Source organism: Piliocolobus tephrosceles, chromosome 1 (genome assembly GCF_002776525.5).
Source record: "Piliocolobus tephrosceles isolate RC106 chromosome 1, ASM277652v3, whole genome shotgun sequence".
Classification (NCBI taxonomy): Eukaryota; Metazoa; Chordata; class Mammalia; order Primates; family Cercopithecidae; genus Piliocolobus; species Piliocolobus tephrosceles.
Window position 1 is genome coordinate 180,862,201 of NC_045434.1, and position 15,483 is coordinate 180,877,683.

The 15,483-nt window shown below is 56.4% G+C and overlaps 1 protein-coding gene across 2 annotated transcripts in view; it reads left to right on the plus strand.

Annotated features, from left to right (window-relative positions):
• The window catches only part of HIVEP3 (HIVEP zinc finger 3), a 413,652-nt gene that overhangs the window by 391,887 nt on the left and 6,282 nt on the right, over window positions 1-15,483 (plus strand). For both annotated transcript variants that reach the window (XM_023221309.3, XM_023221310.2), the window contains 3 exons: window positions 3,345-3,520; window positions 9,805-9,891; window positions 14,518-15,452. In XM_023221309.3, coding sequence (XP_023077077.2) covers window positions 3,345-3,520; window positions 9,805-9,891; window positions 14,518-15,452 — 1,198 coding nt within the window. The remainder of the gene's footprint in view (window positions 1-3,344; window positions 3,521-9,804; window positions 9,892-14,517; window positions 15,453-15,483) is intronic.

Below are 15,483 nucleotides of genomic sequence, written 5' to 3' on the forward strand. Positions count from 1 at the left end.
TCTCCTGTCCTCCCTTCTCTCCTGTCCTCCCTTCTCTCCTGTCCTCCATCTCTCCTGACCTCCATCTCTCCTGTCCTCCATCCCTCCTGTCCTCCATCCCTCCTGTCCTCCATCTCTCCTGTCCTCCCTTCTCTCCTGTCCTCCATCTCTCCTGTCCTCCATCCCTCCTGTCCTCCATCTCTCCTGTCCTCCATCTCCCCTATCCTCCATTTCTCCTGTCCTCCATCTCTCCTGACCTCCCTTCTCTCCTGTCCTCCATCTCCCTATCCTCCATTTCTCCTGTCCTCCATCTCTCCTGACCTCCCTTCTCTCCTGTCCTCCCTTCTCTCCCGTCCTCCATCTCTCCTGTCCTCCATCTCTCCTATCATCCCTGGCCTCACCCAACCCAGGCTCCTCTCTCATGATCCGCAGCAGGCTGTACTCCCTCCCTGATGTGACAAGGTGCTGCACGTGGTTGTGTATACCCCACCCCAAGTCAAGGCACCACCCTTGAAGGCTCAGAGTCCTCTCTCTCCCTCTTTCCCTTCCTATCACTCTCTCTCTCTGTCTCCATTTGGAAAGACCAGGTACCATTTAAGCTTGATGTGGAGGAGGAAATGAAGGGGTCTGAGAGCAGCTGGGGCAGACGGACCCTGGCACCTGCTTCTAGGTTGGCTGGCACACAGGCACGGTAGACATCAGAGTGGCTGTGCTGTGTGGGGATCAGCAGGGTGAAGGCTAGGCTGAGGACACCATTGTGGGTGTTGGCAGGAGGGGAGCAAGTGCCATGGACCCGACGAGCAGGGCCAGGTGGAGGCTAGTGTCCATGAGGTGGCGGGACCTCCAGTGCAAAGGGGAGACCAAGCCGTCCTCACTCTGTCTTCTCCTAGCTGGGAAAGGGGGCCCCATCTCAGCCATCTTCCCCAGCCACCAGGTCCCAGGGGCCTGGAAGGACATGGGAATTAAGATCCAGGTGTGAGCAACTGGTTTTGGTCCTGGAGATCTGCTACATGAGGATGAGCCGCTGTCACTTGGAGGCAGGTGCCTCGTGCTTGGCCACAGAGTGCCCTTCCTAAGAGAAACGAGTCATTTCTGCGCACCGCTGCCACAGCCTTCAGTTCCTCCTCTCGGACGCAAGGTGGCGCGTGTCCTGGATCCCGCAGTAAGGTGGCCCCCACTGGGGACGCGGCAAAAACTGGCTGGTCAGGGCAGCCACGGTGGAGAAGGGGCAGTTGTAGACTCCTTGACGGCATCAGTTGGCCAAATCTGAGGTGATTAAAAAAAAAAAAAAAACAGAGCCCACCTGTACTAGTGAACAGCAGTCCATGTGTGAGGTGAGGGTGAGTGTGCCAGGAGAGTGTGTGACATGAGCGTGGAGGTCTGAGTGTGCAAGTGAGTTTAAGTGTGTGGTGTGTGTTCATGGGTGTGAGCGTGTGTGACTGTGTGAGGGTGGGGGGGTGGTGCATGTCCGTGTGTGTGTGGGTGTGCGGGTGTGATTGTGGGAGTATGCATGGGTGTGAGTGGGAGTGTGAGGATGTGTGACTGTGAATGTGGGGGGTGTGATTGTGGGGTGTGCGTGTGTGAGTGTGTGGGGATGTGGAAGTGAGTCTGGGGTTGTGAATGTGTGGATGGGTGAGGGTGGCGGTGTGTGGATGTGTGAATATGGGGTATATGAGTATTCAAGCAGAGGCGCAAATGTCTGGTTGTGGGAGTGTGTAGGGGTGTGAGTGTGAGGGTGTGGGGGGTGTGGGGTGAGTGAAGTAAGTGTATGTACGTGTATGAAGGTGGGGACGCGAGCATGTGTGAGGGCGGGGGGTGTGGAGGGTAGGGGTGTGGGGAGGAGAGTCGGCTGTGTGAGGGTAGGGGTGTCAGTGTAAGTGTGAAGATGGGGTGTGGAGTATGAGTGTGGGGTGTGAGTGTGGGGGTTGTGAGGGGGTGTGGGGTGTGAGCATGTGTGTGGAGGGTGAGCATGTGAGGGTGAGCGTGTGAGTGTGGGGGTGTTAGCATGTATGAATGTGAGGGTGAGTGTCGGGTGTGAGGGCGAGTGTGAGGGCAGGGCTGTGGTGGTGGTGGTTCCGTTGCTGCCAGCAGGCTGTCTCCCTTAAGTCCCCTCTTCCAAGCCCTTCCTTCCGACGTCCTTTCAGCTGTAAGCTGACGGCCCCATTGGAGCAGGGTGGAGCCCCCACCACTGTCCCTGGCTCACCTCCTCCCAGCCACCTCCTGCCCCTCTGTGCTGGACCTGGTTGGGGCAGGTGGTGCAGAGTGAGTAGGGCACGGGCAGCTCTGGCTGGCATTGGAAGGTGCGCTCCACAGGCTGAGAGGCCATGCCTCCTCCATGTGCCTTGCCAGTGGCCTCTCAGGCTTCACGAGTCAGAAGGCTCCTCCTGGAAGTATGCCAGGGTCCCCTCTCCTGGCGCACCCCCTGCCACCCTCCCCACCGCATCTGAGACTTGCACATGTATAGCGTTAGAACAATAAGATGGCTTCATCGTGATCCTGTTGCGCATGTGGGACTCGTGGGTTTCCTTCTAAGTGGAAATAAGAGCATTCTGATTCATGCTTCAGGGGCAGCTCCTGAAAGCTGGTGGCACTTCCAGATAGAACCCCAAGCGATGTGGCAGGTGGCTGGGACCCTGCAGCCTGCAGAGCGTGCAGACTGAGGTGCAGGTGAGGGAGAGAGCTCAGAACTCCTCATTCCAAACTCTGAAGCCAGGGAAGCAATGGTGGTCCCTGTTCCTTCTCCTCCCGTGAACGTCAGGGCGGCTTCCTGGCAGGTTGGACAGGCTTTGGGGAAGGCACTTTCAGAGCCTGGTTCTGGCACCTTCTGGCTATGGGATCTTGGACGAGTCTCTCACTGTCTCTAAGCCTCGGGGTCTCACGGGCTTTCCATGGTGAGGTGGTTGTGCTTTGATTTGGGTAAAGTGCCTGGCAGAGTGAGCCTTTGGTGAATGGCGGCTGCCCGAGCTGCTGCTGTTGTTTTATCATCATCATTCCCTCTCTAGGACTCAGGTGGCCTGCGGTGGCTGTTCTTTGTGGGTGAAGCTGTAGCTGGGCTGGCTCTGCCAAGGAGGCTGTCTGGCACCCTGCAGCTCCACATCCTCTCGGTGGGACGCACCAGTGTCTGCTGCCTCTGGGGGAGGAAGAATAGTGCAGCTCCCCCCGTCTGAGGGGGAGGGGCGCAGGGGTCCATGGTGGATCCCCAGGGTAACTCAGTTCCTCCCACTCCCATGGTCCTCTCTGGTTCCGTGACCTCCATTCCTTGCGTCTGTAACGGGCTGGATGAAGCTAGGAAGCGCGTGCATCTTCTGAGGTGGGAATCTGCCTCTTCTTTTTTTTCCCTTTACTATGACGCCTGTTGCTCATAGGTACAAATCAAACGAAGAGTATGTATATGTGCGAGGCCGCGGCCGAGGGAAATATGTTTGTGAGGAGTGTGGAATTCGCTGCAAGAAGCCCAGCATGCTGAAGAAACACATCCGCACCCACACTGACGTCCGGCCCTATGTGTGCAAGCACTGTCACTTTGCTTTTAAAACCAAAGGTAAGAGAGAGTCAGCTGGGGCACTGCCCCTGCCCGCTGCAGGCAGCTCCCCTCTGGGAGTCCCAGCACAGAGTTCAGGTGCCCAGACCTCTTTGCAGGGGGCCTGGAGCAGCTCCATTTCCTGGATTCCCACCCAGCTTGGTGCCCAGTGGCAGGGCAGCTGGCTCCAGACTGGCCTGTGGCTCCCCATGGCTGCCCCCAGCCATCCTCCTGGAACACGCACACAGCCCCTACACCTGTGGCTGCCTGGCCCTGGCCTGTCCAGCCTGGTGCAGCACTCTTGCTCACCGTTCCTGGTTTTGCATCTTCTCTCATCTCCCCTCCCTTCTGCATGTCTCCTGAGCCGTTTATCCACTGATCTGAGGCACTCCAGCATCCATGCTCGTCACTGCCATTCTTGCATTTGGAAATCCATTCCACTCCCAGCTGCTTAACACACTCGCATGCTCACTTCTCATGCCAGAGTGCACCGACCTCCACCCACCTCTCCACTCCCACCCTGTCCCTGATCCACCCAGCTTCTCTGCACGTCTCAGCACAGGGCCGGCCCCCGACTCCCAGACTGGCAGCCCTGTCACCCCTGCCCCGGCCACACCCCACATCAGGGTCAGGATAGGCTCTGGCAGTCACTGGTGAAAGGAGGGGCCTGCTGTGAAAGGCGTGCATCCCAGAGAGCTGCGATGGGTGATGGGCACGGCCTGGCCTGCCACGGCCACCCAGGCCAGGCCCCTGGTATGGACAAAGGAACTGAGTCCATGGGATTCTTGGATCACACTCTCCTCCTGCAGGATAGGCAGGGAAGGTCCTGGCAGCTTGGTCATTGCAGACTGAAGTGCCTTGGAGGGAGACCCAGGGCTCTCGGCACCCTGGTGTCTTCAGCCTTTTGAGCTTTCTAGATTCCTGGGTCAGGGTTTGGACATCAGGATCCTGTCTTCTCCTTTGAGCCAGTTGGGGGCTTCTGGGAGCCCCGCGGTTTCTCAGGGGGTGAAACTCAAGGGCATCCTTCAGCTGTGCCACCTGTTGACCTTTCTTCTGTTGGCAAAGTTGCTCCCGGCGAGCGAGGCTGGGCCGCTGTTCTGGAGGGGACCCAGCAGGGTCCCTACCCCTCTTCACTTCCTCTGTGCTCTTGCTGCCTAGCCCCTTCCATTCTCTCTAAACCAGGTCAGGCACCAGTTTATCACATCCCCTGGGACAGTGGCCTCTTCTCTGACTGTGTTCCCGTTTCTGGTCTCCTGACACCATTAACTGAACCCCTGCCCTGCTCTGTCCCCTCGCCATCATCTGCAAGTTGAACTCGAATTTTCCTGCCAAGGTTTTGGTTTAAACAGAGGTGCCTGCCCTCCCACTGCCTTTCCCTGATCCTCTTCTCTCTTAGTGTCTCATAAACAACGTCCCAAAGGTTGCCCAGAGAGGACAGATAGGCCCAGGACTCCTCACCCACCCCATGGGTGCTTCGAAAGTGTCTTCCATCCCTGGAGCCCTGCCCAGCATGCGTCGCCCTGGACATGGGCTGTCCCTGACACGTCCTCCAACCGCACTTCCTCTGGCCTTCTGCAGCCAGTTGAGATTTTATGGAAGAGTAAGATGGAGATAACTGACTGACAATTCAATGGACGGTCTTCAACTCTAAAAGCAGAAAACTTCTCACCCAAGTCCCCTTGAAGGTGAAGAAAGTGATCCCAGAAAGCAGAATAGCTGTTAATGCTGGAGCTGCAACTAGAACACAGGACCCGAGCTCCAGGGCATCATCCCGTCGTCTTCCTTTCTCTGAGCAGTTAGTTGTCTCCCTTCCCTGGGGTGGGTGGCAAAAAGCTGCACTTGGAATGGCCTGTGTCCAGGGGACCACACTGTCCTCAGCCTGAGGAGCCCTGAGAGCTCCCAGCCCAGGGCCATGCAGAGCACACCTGCGCTCCACACGCAGCCCGGGCTGCCCATCGCCTCAGGAAACCATCACTCTGCTGCGTGAGACTGGAAGTTTCCAGCCCAAGCAGTTTCCTGCAGGGGGCCCACTCGATTCCCTTTGCCTTGGGTCCCTAGCAAGAGCCCCTACTTTCTAGGAGATGCCTTCATTGGAAGCCACACTGAGCCTGTCTGCAGTCCCTTCCTGGGTCTCTGTGAGCCAGCACAGAGCCGGGGCCCTGGAGGGCCTTGGAGGGTCCAGAGTGCATAATCTGAACAGAGGGGCGGTAGGCCCTCCACATTTCCAGGGGTATAGAGCATCCCCCGAGGGAAGGCTGCCCCTGCTGTCCCGAAGGCCAGGCCCATGAGGCCGTGCTCTCAACCAGTGATCAGGCAGTGCCCTGAGCTCTTCCTCAACTGTTCACAGGGGCTTCTAGAAGACTAGAACCTTCCAGAAACAACGCAGGAAGCAGATGGGAAATGGTGGAATCTGAAACTGTTTGACTAACAGAGGGAAGGCCAGGTTGGGATGGTGGCAATCGAAGCAGGGAAGGCTCCCTGTTCGCTCTCTCTGCAGTATGGGGGTGAAGGGAGAGCAGGACGCTGGAGCTCCTGTCTGTTTCTGGGGCCAGGTGTCTTTGTGGAGTGCTGGGTCCCGTAAGCCATCAGCTCAGACAACACAGGCCTCTTCTCTCTGGGGCTGTGCACCTCCCCATCGGGCCACCTCCAGGCCTGCCCCGGGCGGCCCTCCCAGCCCTACCACCCAGCTACCCTAGGGCCTGGGGAGCCCCTCCTGCCTGCCTGTCTGTCTCTGTCTGCCGTGTGTGTCTCGTCTCTTGTGTCAGACGTCGTGGCAGCAGCTCAGGCCTCTGGAAACTGGCTAAGGAACGCGTCAGTAGGTGGGGCTGGGGAGGCCGGTGGGTGGCCCTGTGGCGGCTAGGGGGGTCCCACTTCCTCTTCTCAGATGGTTCCCAGAGGCCGGCAGATGGCTGTGCCATGTCCAGGCGCTTGCACCGATCGCCTCGGGGGACAGAGATGGCCTCAGGTCTGCCAGGCCGGCAGGGGCAGGGACAGAGCGGTTGGTCAAAGCCGAATGAGGCAGGCAGGGTTGGTGGTGGATGCCCTTTTATCGGAGGTTCTGCCTCTCCCCCACCCATCGCCTTCCCTCTCACTTGCCTTTGCTCTTCATTCCAGGCCTGTCAGGCTTTGGTGGGGTCTGGGATGACTGAGAAACTATGGCTCTGCCTGACAAGCCGAGGCCCTGGCCCTCAACAGGGAAGTGGTGTTCAGGCTGCACCTGCAGCCATGTGCCCCGCCTTCCCCTTTCACAGAGGAGACGGACCTGGAGAGGGAAGTCACAGAGGGACCCAGACAGCACTCAGGGCTGCCCATCCAGTGTCCACTCCTGGACCCGCAAAGTCACCTCCGATCCTGACTCCTCCCTGCACCCCCGGGGTTGGGGGCAGAGGAGAGACAGCCCTTTGAGGGGCTCCCTGGTGCCTTCTCCTGAGAAAGGTAAAACCATTTCACCATAAGCATCATCTTAGCATCTCTTCCTCCACACCCAGCATGGTGCGTGGCAGAGCCCCCAGCTGTTCAGTAGAGTGACTGGCATGGGGACAGGGGTCTGCTCTCTGCCAGGCACACTCTGCTGCCATTCTACATGTGTCACCTCATCAAGTCCTCCCACATCCCCACGAGGTAGGTATTACTTCACAGTTGCAGAAACCGGGGCTCAGAAGGTTAAGGAACTTGCCCAAGAGCCCACAGCTAGCAAGCTGCAGAGCCCACAGTCAAACCCAAGGCTGCCAGGTTCCATCTAGGTTCCACTCTGCCTCCACATGGAGTGGGAAAGGCCCCCAGAGTCTAGAGAACTGAGTCTGAATGGAACTCAGCACCAACAGCACTGTGGCTGTGGCCACCTGATTCGCTGTGATGGCTCAAGCAGCCCTGCCAGCGTCCGAGACAGCCAGTGATCTTGTCTAATGGTGCCATCAGCACCTGGGCCCAGAGTTAGATCAGAAGCAGGGAGAATCTCAGCCTGGTGGGGGTTGAATTACATGGACTTTGAAGTTCCTTCCAACATTTTCCTCCTGCAATGAGAAGGGCATTTCTCATACGTGGCTATTGTGTACCCATTGTGTGCCCAGCATCTAGCTTGGTTCATTAGAGACCTAAACCTTCCAGGCAGAGCAGGTGCGACAAATGAGGTAATAGCCAGAATGAGCAGTGTCTGCTGTGCTCTGTGGTCTGGGTTAGTCAGGGTAGGGTGGGCATGGATCCAGGACCTTAGGACAGTGGATATCTCTGATCCACAGAAGACCCCAGCTGCCTTTTCCCACCTCTTGACTGTCCTACTCTGGCTTTGCCTTCTCATGACAGTGAGGGCAGAGTCCGCTAGGTTGGACAGGGACCTCTGAGGACCCTCTGAGGGCCCTCTGGCTACAAGATGACTCTGGAATTATGGCTTTGCTCCCACTATTGCCAGGAGTAGAACATGTAGGTTTATTTCCAGTTATAGGAGGAAAACCCAAATCAGGAAGGATAGAGTCATGAACCAGGACCAAGGTGAAGAACAAGGAAAGGAAGCAGCTCCCCTCCCATCCCTGGTGCCCTTGACTTGAACACCTCTGGGAATCCCAGCTTAAGGTTCCCCCATTAACCTCTTAGCAAAACCCTAAAGATTTCTTCTAAATCTAGGAATGATTAAGAAGCACCCTTTGGTTCATCTGTGGGCCCTCTCCCTGGTCACCTAACCATCCATCTCATCTAATAGTTTTCCTGTTCATTTATCTTCTCCTCCTATCTGTTCCTACCATTCTCCCATTTGTCCTCCCACCCATCCAACTTCCCATTCTTTCATCCTCCTATCTGTACTCCTATGCATGTAAAAGTGCATGTGTCCCTTCATCCATCCAACCAGCCATTCTTCCATTCATCCATGTCTCCGTCCTCCCATCCAGCTCTCCATCATCCCACCTGTTTATTGACCCATTCTCCATCTATCCTTCCATTTATTTTCATCGACTCACCTATCCTCTGTCTGCCTATTCATCTCCTTATCTGCTCAGCTAGAGTTCCACCCCTCTGTCTATCCTCTTCCTGTTCTTCATTCTCTTTGTATTTCCTTTATCCACTTTATCTATCCACCCACCAATCACTCTATTCATCCACTCCAGGAGGCTTACCTCTTTCCATTCTTCTCTCCTCCATCCATCCATTCAAACTTACCAATTAATTAGACTAATGGGACAGAGTACCTGATTCAGGGCACTTATGACTTATGATGTTAATGACCATATGGAAATACAGCCATCCCCAGGGCAACAGTGAGCACCTCGTAGTTCGGGAGTAGCTGCTGGGCCCAAAGCAATATCCTGAGGCATCTGGCCTGTGTTCTTCTGGGGCAGGCTGGGATGCTCTGCCTGTCCTTCCTAGAACCCTCCTGTCCACCCAGCTGTGTGGCCTGTGAAATGCTGTGCACCTGCTGGGGAACTGAAGCTGTTGTTACTGTTCCCTGATTCCCAGAGCTGCTGTCTCTGCTCTGCAGCTTGTGGGCTGGACCTACAACTTGGGGCAAAGTCAGCCTCCCCTCTGAGGGCTTTGTAGGCATGGAGCAGGACAGAGGCCTTGCCCGGGCCTTCCCTGACCACCCTGGTCCTGCGTCTGCACTGTAGATTGGCCTGGGGAAACTGAAGGCCCAGAAATGGGACTTCTCTATGAAAATCAAGCTTGGGTCCCCAGTCCTGTGGCTCCTGAATCCCTGGCCAGTAGACTTCCCTACTCTCACCTTCTGCCCTCTCGCCATGCGTAATATTGAATTTGCCCTGGTTTCTCTACCTACACTAGAATTCTGCCCTGTGGGCTGCCCTAGAAGTGTCCTCAGCCAGAAGGGCATGCTTAGTCCTCACCCACCACGCCGGTCAATGGGAGCCTCCCATGTCATCCCATACTTGAGATGGCCAATAGTGCTGCCTGATGAGCGTCACCAGCTACTAGGGCCAGACTTAAATCAGAAGCAAAAAAAAAAAAAAAAGAAAGAAACCTATTGCACTTGAGTTGTCTTTTATTTTCTTTTTTTGTTTGTTTTCTAACCAGCATCTCACTTCCTCATTATACTCTCTGTCCCCTCGCAGCCCCTGGCCCTCCCCCCACCCCCCCTACCTAGCTCCTGTGCATTGCCCTAACAGCAGCTGTGGCTACACATCTTGGCCTGAGCACCAGGGCAGAGGGATGCCCCAGCTCCTGCCCAGCCTCTGCAGCTGGCAGGGCCTTGACTGACCTGGAAACCATGGCCTGCCGGCCAGGTGCTACCTCCATGACTCCTGGGCCCACCCTGGCCTCCTGCCCCACAGCAGAGCCTAAGTATTCTCATTTCTTTCTAGGGAATCTGACTAAGCACATGAAGTCGAAGGCCCACAGCAAAAAGTGCCAAGAGACAGGGGTGCTGGAGGAGCTGGAAGCCGAAGAAGGTAACAATTGCCAACCTCCTCCGTCCCCTTTCCCCTCGTCCGCTTTCCCCATCCTCCTCCACCTTAACTCCTTGCCTTCCCTGCTTCCTTTCTGTCTGCTTTGCTCCATTCCTCCTCATCCCCTCTCTCCCTCCCATGCCTTCACCTTCAGTTCTCCCAACTCTCAGAGACAAGGTTAAATTCCCTGAATGATCGAGCCGCCTCCCCACATGCTGATAGGATATGCTGTGCAGCCCTAGCTATCATGCATTACCATCTATCATGCAGGTGGAGCACCTGGCACCCATGGGTGCTCAGTGAATGTTTACTGAATAAATGCACACAAGAGAATTTACAGTCAACGTTGAGTGCCCACTATGTGTCGGGCAGGTTCTAAATGCATGCCCTGAATTATCCCAGCAACCCCTCACAGTGACACTGTGGGACACATACTCTCCAAAGCTCCACACCCACACTCCTGCCTACACACTCCGGCATGGGCCTGACACATGGGCCTTTTGGAGCTAGGAGAGTTTCACAAAAGCCCAAAGCAGACCTGACAGCTGCTTGTCACCTCCCAGCCCCATCCTCATACACACCCCGGCCATGGTGGTCAATCCCCAGGAGGCATCTTAGAGTCAGTCTCTGAGAAGACAGGGCAGAGGATTGGAAGCCAGTGGGTCTGGCTGGGCACTGTCAGGCCTTAGCAGTCAGACAGGTGGCCAGAAGGGCTTTGGTGGTGGACGGCAGTCCCTTCAACAGGAGGAGGCTGGAGCCATTTCTCCAGCACCAAGCAAAGCAGGAAGCATACTGATTCCCTGAAATCAGCCCCAGGACTTAGAGTGTGACAGAGAGGAGTGTGTATGCACACACTGTGTGTCTTGTTTCATTTTTGTTTTTCCAATTTGGGGAGTATCTGTAGTCTTACAAAAAAGAGTTAAGTCATATTTCCTTTTAGGTGGAATAAGTCATTTTTATAGAGTAGAACACAGTGAACTTGGGGCTGTTCACCCCAAAGCTAGAATGTGGGTTCACTGTGCTTGACAAGGATACACTGGGCCACATACACATGTTGTCTCATTGAGTCCTCAAAACAGGTGGCAGAAACTTGCGTCACACATGTTAAGTCAGGGAAGTCAAAGCTCAGACAGGTAAAAATAGCCCAAGGTCACACAAAAACCCTGGCTGCATGCCACTCCGCTGCCTGGTGGGCTGAACCAGGGCAGCCTGAGCCTAAGCCAGAGCCCTCCCCTGAGGTCCCTGCCCTGCCCCAGCCTCATTTTCCCAGTGGAGTGAAGGGGGATGCTCAGAGCCACTTTTCTGAGGAAGAAATCCATGCATTCATTCCAGAAGTAATTACTGGGCACAATCTCTGTGCCTGGCTCTATTCGGGGTGCTGGAGGTTCCGCAGTAAATAAAACAGCTCCTGTCCTCAGGCAGTCGGCATGGCAGGGGAGCTGGGCAAGGAACGAAGGTGGAGTAGAGCAAGGGCCTTCCCTGTGAAGCCAAAGAGAAAGCAGAAGAGCCAAGTGAGGGCTGGGGCGCGTGGGGAGGGCCGCTGTGCTAGACAGAGCGGTGTGAGCAGAGAACCCCCACCGGAAGAAACCGGAGTCAGGAGCCTCGTGGGGTCAGGGAGGAGCTCTCCTACAGAGGGAGCAACAGGTGCGGGGTCCCCTAGTGCTGGAGCCCGCTGGGCGCGGTGGCAGCCGGTTCAGAGAGACCTGGAGCCTGAAGGCTGAAGGGCACCGGGGGTGCCCTGGAGCGGAGGAGAGAGGCAGGGCGTCCTCTGGCCTGTGCCGGGGGCGCGGGGAGGCCGGATGTGCTCAGGAGGTGGAAAAGCGGCGGGATTCTGGGTGGGCTCTGGAGGGAGAGCCCACAGGCCTAGCTGACCCCATATGGGGCAGAAGGGAGGGGGGAGGACGAAAAGGAGCCAAGGAGGACTCCAGGGTTTACAGCCCAAGAGACTGAAGGATGGAGTTTCCACTTCCCGCGACGAGACAGATGCAGGGGGGAGCGGCATGAGTTCGTGTCTGTGGAACGGGAGGTGGCGCGTGGGGGGACTGCCTGGAAGGAGCGAGGCGCCCCGTCTCTGCCCACGGTGCTGGCCAGGCTGGGCGCCAGCGCCACCGCGTGGCCTCTCCCAGCGGCGCCCGCCGCGCGCTCAAGCACTCTCATTTGTGGAGCGTTGGCGCGGATCCCAGCAGGGGCGGGGCCGCTCCAGCAAGGGCCCTGGGAAGGGGCCGCCCAGACAGAGGCATTCCCCAGTGCCTTGCAGGAACGCAGATGTGGAGGGCCCGGCCAGCCTCGAGCTGGGCAGGGGACTCTTGGCTTCCAGCATTCATGCACTGAGTGCCCAGGACGGGCCATTATCCCCACTGGGTCTCAACTTCCACATTAGTAAAAAGGGTCTTTATGAGCCCTCCCTGCTGGACATCAGGAGACGCTGGTCCTGACTCTCCTTCACTCCTAACACTACCCCTGTGACCTTCGTCTGCAAAATGCTGACAGTCCCACCCCAGCTACCTGCCTGCTGAGACTGGGGGGACAGGGATGACAGGAGCTGAAGTTTATTGGGTACTTACTGTGTGCCAGACCCTCACAGTCCTCTCAACAACTTCCTAGAGTGCTTTTATTGCTACCCAGTTTACAGATGAGGAAACCAGACACAGAGAAAGTAAAGTATCCAACGTCACACAGCAAGGAAGTGGTGATGCTGAGTTTCAAACCCGACCACTCCCTGCTTCTTAGTGCAGCACATCATTTTTAAACTGTCAGCATAACAATGCAAGGGCTGTAAACCTTAGTTCTGACTCAGCCACCAGCTCTCACGGGGTCATCTGTGCCTGGATTTTGCTGTATGTAAATGAGGGGCAGGGCCAGGTGAACGGGTGATGAAGTAGGCCCCTGCCAAAGTCCTAGGCAAGGAAAGTAAATGCCTGGGGCATAACTGCAAAGTTCACCCCCATCCCCAGTCCTGCTCTTATCCTAATCCTTCATTCCTCCTCTGATCTCATCACCCTGCCTCTAGCCTCAGGGCCCTCCCTTTGCCTGCCAGCCCTAGCTCCACCCCATAGCTTTGACCTACATCCGGCTGAATGCCCACTTTTGTCCACTTTGGACATCTGACTGCTGCATATTGAGTGACTTGGAAGTGCTAGTTCCGGGCTTTCTGGCCTCAGGGCAGCTGGACATGGTGGAGAGCCAAAGCCTGGCTGCCCCAGCGGCCTGAGTCAGCTTCTGTGCCAGCCCTCCTGGTCAGTGGTGGGTGCAGTACTGACATGTGTGAGTGATGGGGCTGGCTGGCTGGCTCAGCCCACCTGACAGCAGCCTCATTCTGCAGACCAGAAACAGGTTCCGATGGTCTAGCAATGGGCCAGCGAGGAGGCCAGATGTTAGCGGAGTTCTTCCCAGCATCGGGATTGCTGTCCATTTCAGAGATGCCCAAACTAGACTCCTGACATGTTAGAGGTGACCCGGCTGGTTGGGGCCCTCCCAGAGGAATCAGACCAGGAGGCTAGTATTTCAGAGTCCTAACCCCCACTTTTAGACTCTATTCAATAATTCTGTTATTATTCTTGTAGTCTGTTTAAGGAGTGCAAGTGACCTAAATGTCCAACAATATCTGAAACAAGTATCACAGTTTTGTTGTTTGTTTACTCGTGTGAACAATTGCTTCCACGTCTCTCAACATGCAGCAGTCAGATGTTCAAAGTGGACAAAAGTGGGCATTCAGCTGGATGTAGGTCAAAAACTATGGGGTGGAGCTGGGGCTGGCAGACAATGGGAGGGCCCTGAGGCTAGAGGCAGCCTGGACTTCAAAAGGGCAGTGGCTCCTCAGATAAGAGCATGGCTGGGATGGGGACCTGCTCTGCAGCCTGAGGCCAGTTTAGTCAAGCCGCCCACAGAGGCCAGAGGCCACCACCTGCCAGATGCCATTGTGACAGCCACCGGGAGCCTGGTCACCATGGCAGATGTGTGTTTACACTGACCACGGATGGCTCTGTGCTGCTGGATCAGCCAGTGTGACTGCTGTGTCCTGGAATAATAGATTTCATCATGAATGTGTTAATATGGCAGCTATAATTATTTTTAAGCCCTCGATATGTGCCATGTCTTCATTTTACTCCTCCTAGAAAACCTGGTGAGGTGAGACCATCACATTCATTCGACAAAGGGGGAGACCAAGCAGAGCAAGGTGGGGTAACTTGCCCGTGGCGAAGCCAGCACTGAGATGCTAGTGAAACAAAGACTGTCTTCTTTGCTGTGGCTCAATCCCAGCCCTACTACTGTCTTCCATGGGCAAGTTAATTACTCTCTCTTACCTCAGTTTCCTCATCTGTAACATGAAGATGAGAACAGTACCAGCTTCACAGGATTCTTTGAGGTCTAAATGAATAAATTTACCTAAAGCTCTCAGAACTGAACATTGCACATTCTAGGCATAAAGGAATTATTGTTCACTATTGTTATTTACAAAGCGCTCCCGTATCTGTTACGTTTCGTGGTTGTCCCCACAATCTTGTGCCCTTGCCATGGCTATTTTGCCCAGTCAGCAGGCAAGGAAACTGGGGCTCAGAGAGGAGCAGCCGTGAGGGCAGCGGGGCCAAGGCCCAACCGTGACCTTGGGTCTTCTCTGTTTGCCCTCAGGAACCAGTGACGACCTGTTCCAGGACTCGGAAGGACGAGAGGGCTCAGAGGCTGTAGAGGAGCACCAGTTTTCAGACCTGGAGGACTGGGACTCAGACTCAGACCTGGACGAAGATGAGGATGAGGATGAGGAGGAGAGCCAGGACGAGCTGTCCAGACCATCCTCAGAGGCGCCCCCGCCTGGCCCAGCACCTGCACTGCGGGCAGACTCCTCACCCATCCCAGGCCCTCAGCCCCCAGATGCCCCCGCCTCTGGCACCCAGGCTACAGGAGGCAGCTCGGTCTCAGAAGCTGAGCGCCTGACAGCCAGCAGCTGCTCCATGTCCAACCAGAGCACGCCGGGCCTCCCCCGGCTGGGACCGGCCCCTCTGGGCTCTGTGGAGAAAGACACAGGCTCAGCCTTGAGCTCCAAGCCTGTGTCCCCGAGAAGACCATGGTCCCCAAGCAAAGAAGCAGGCAGCCGTCCACCAATAGCCCTCAAACACTCACTAACCAAAAACGACTCATCTCCCCAGCGATGCTCCCCGGCCCGAGAACCACAGGCCTCAGCCCCGAGCCCGCCTGGCCTGCACGTGGACCCAGGAAGGGGTATGGGCCCTCTCCCTTGTGGGTCTCCAAGACTTCAGCTGTCTCCTTTCACCCTCCGCCCCCTGGGAAGAGAACTGCCCCCTCGAGCACATGTGCTCTCCAAACTCGAGGGTGCCACCGACCCAGGCCTCCCCAGATACTCGCCCACCAGGAGATGGTCTCCGGGTCAGGCCGAGTCACCACCACGGTCAGCGCTGCCAGGGAAGTGGGCCTTAGCTGGGCCGGGCAGCCCTTCAGCGGGGGAGCATGGCCCAGGCTTGGGGCTGGCCCCGCGGGTTCTCTTCCCGCCCGCGCCTCTACCTCACAAGCTCCTCAGCAGAAGCCCAGAGACCTGCGCCTCCCCGTGGGTGAGTTCCTGCCCCTGGGGCCTGGCCACTT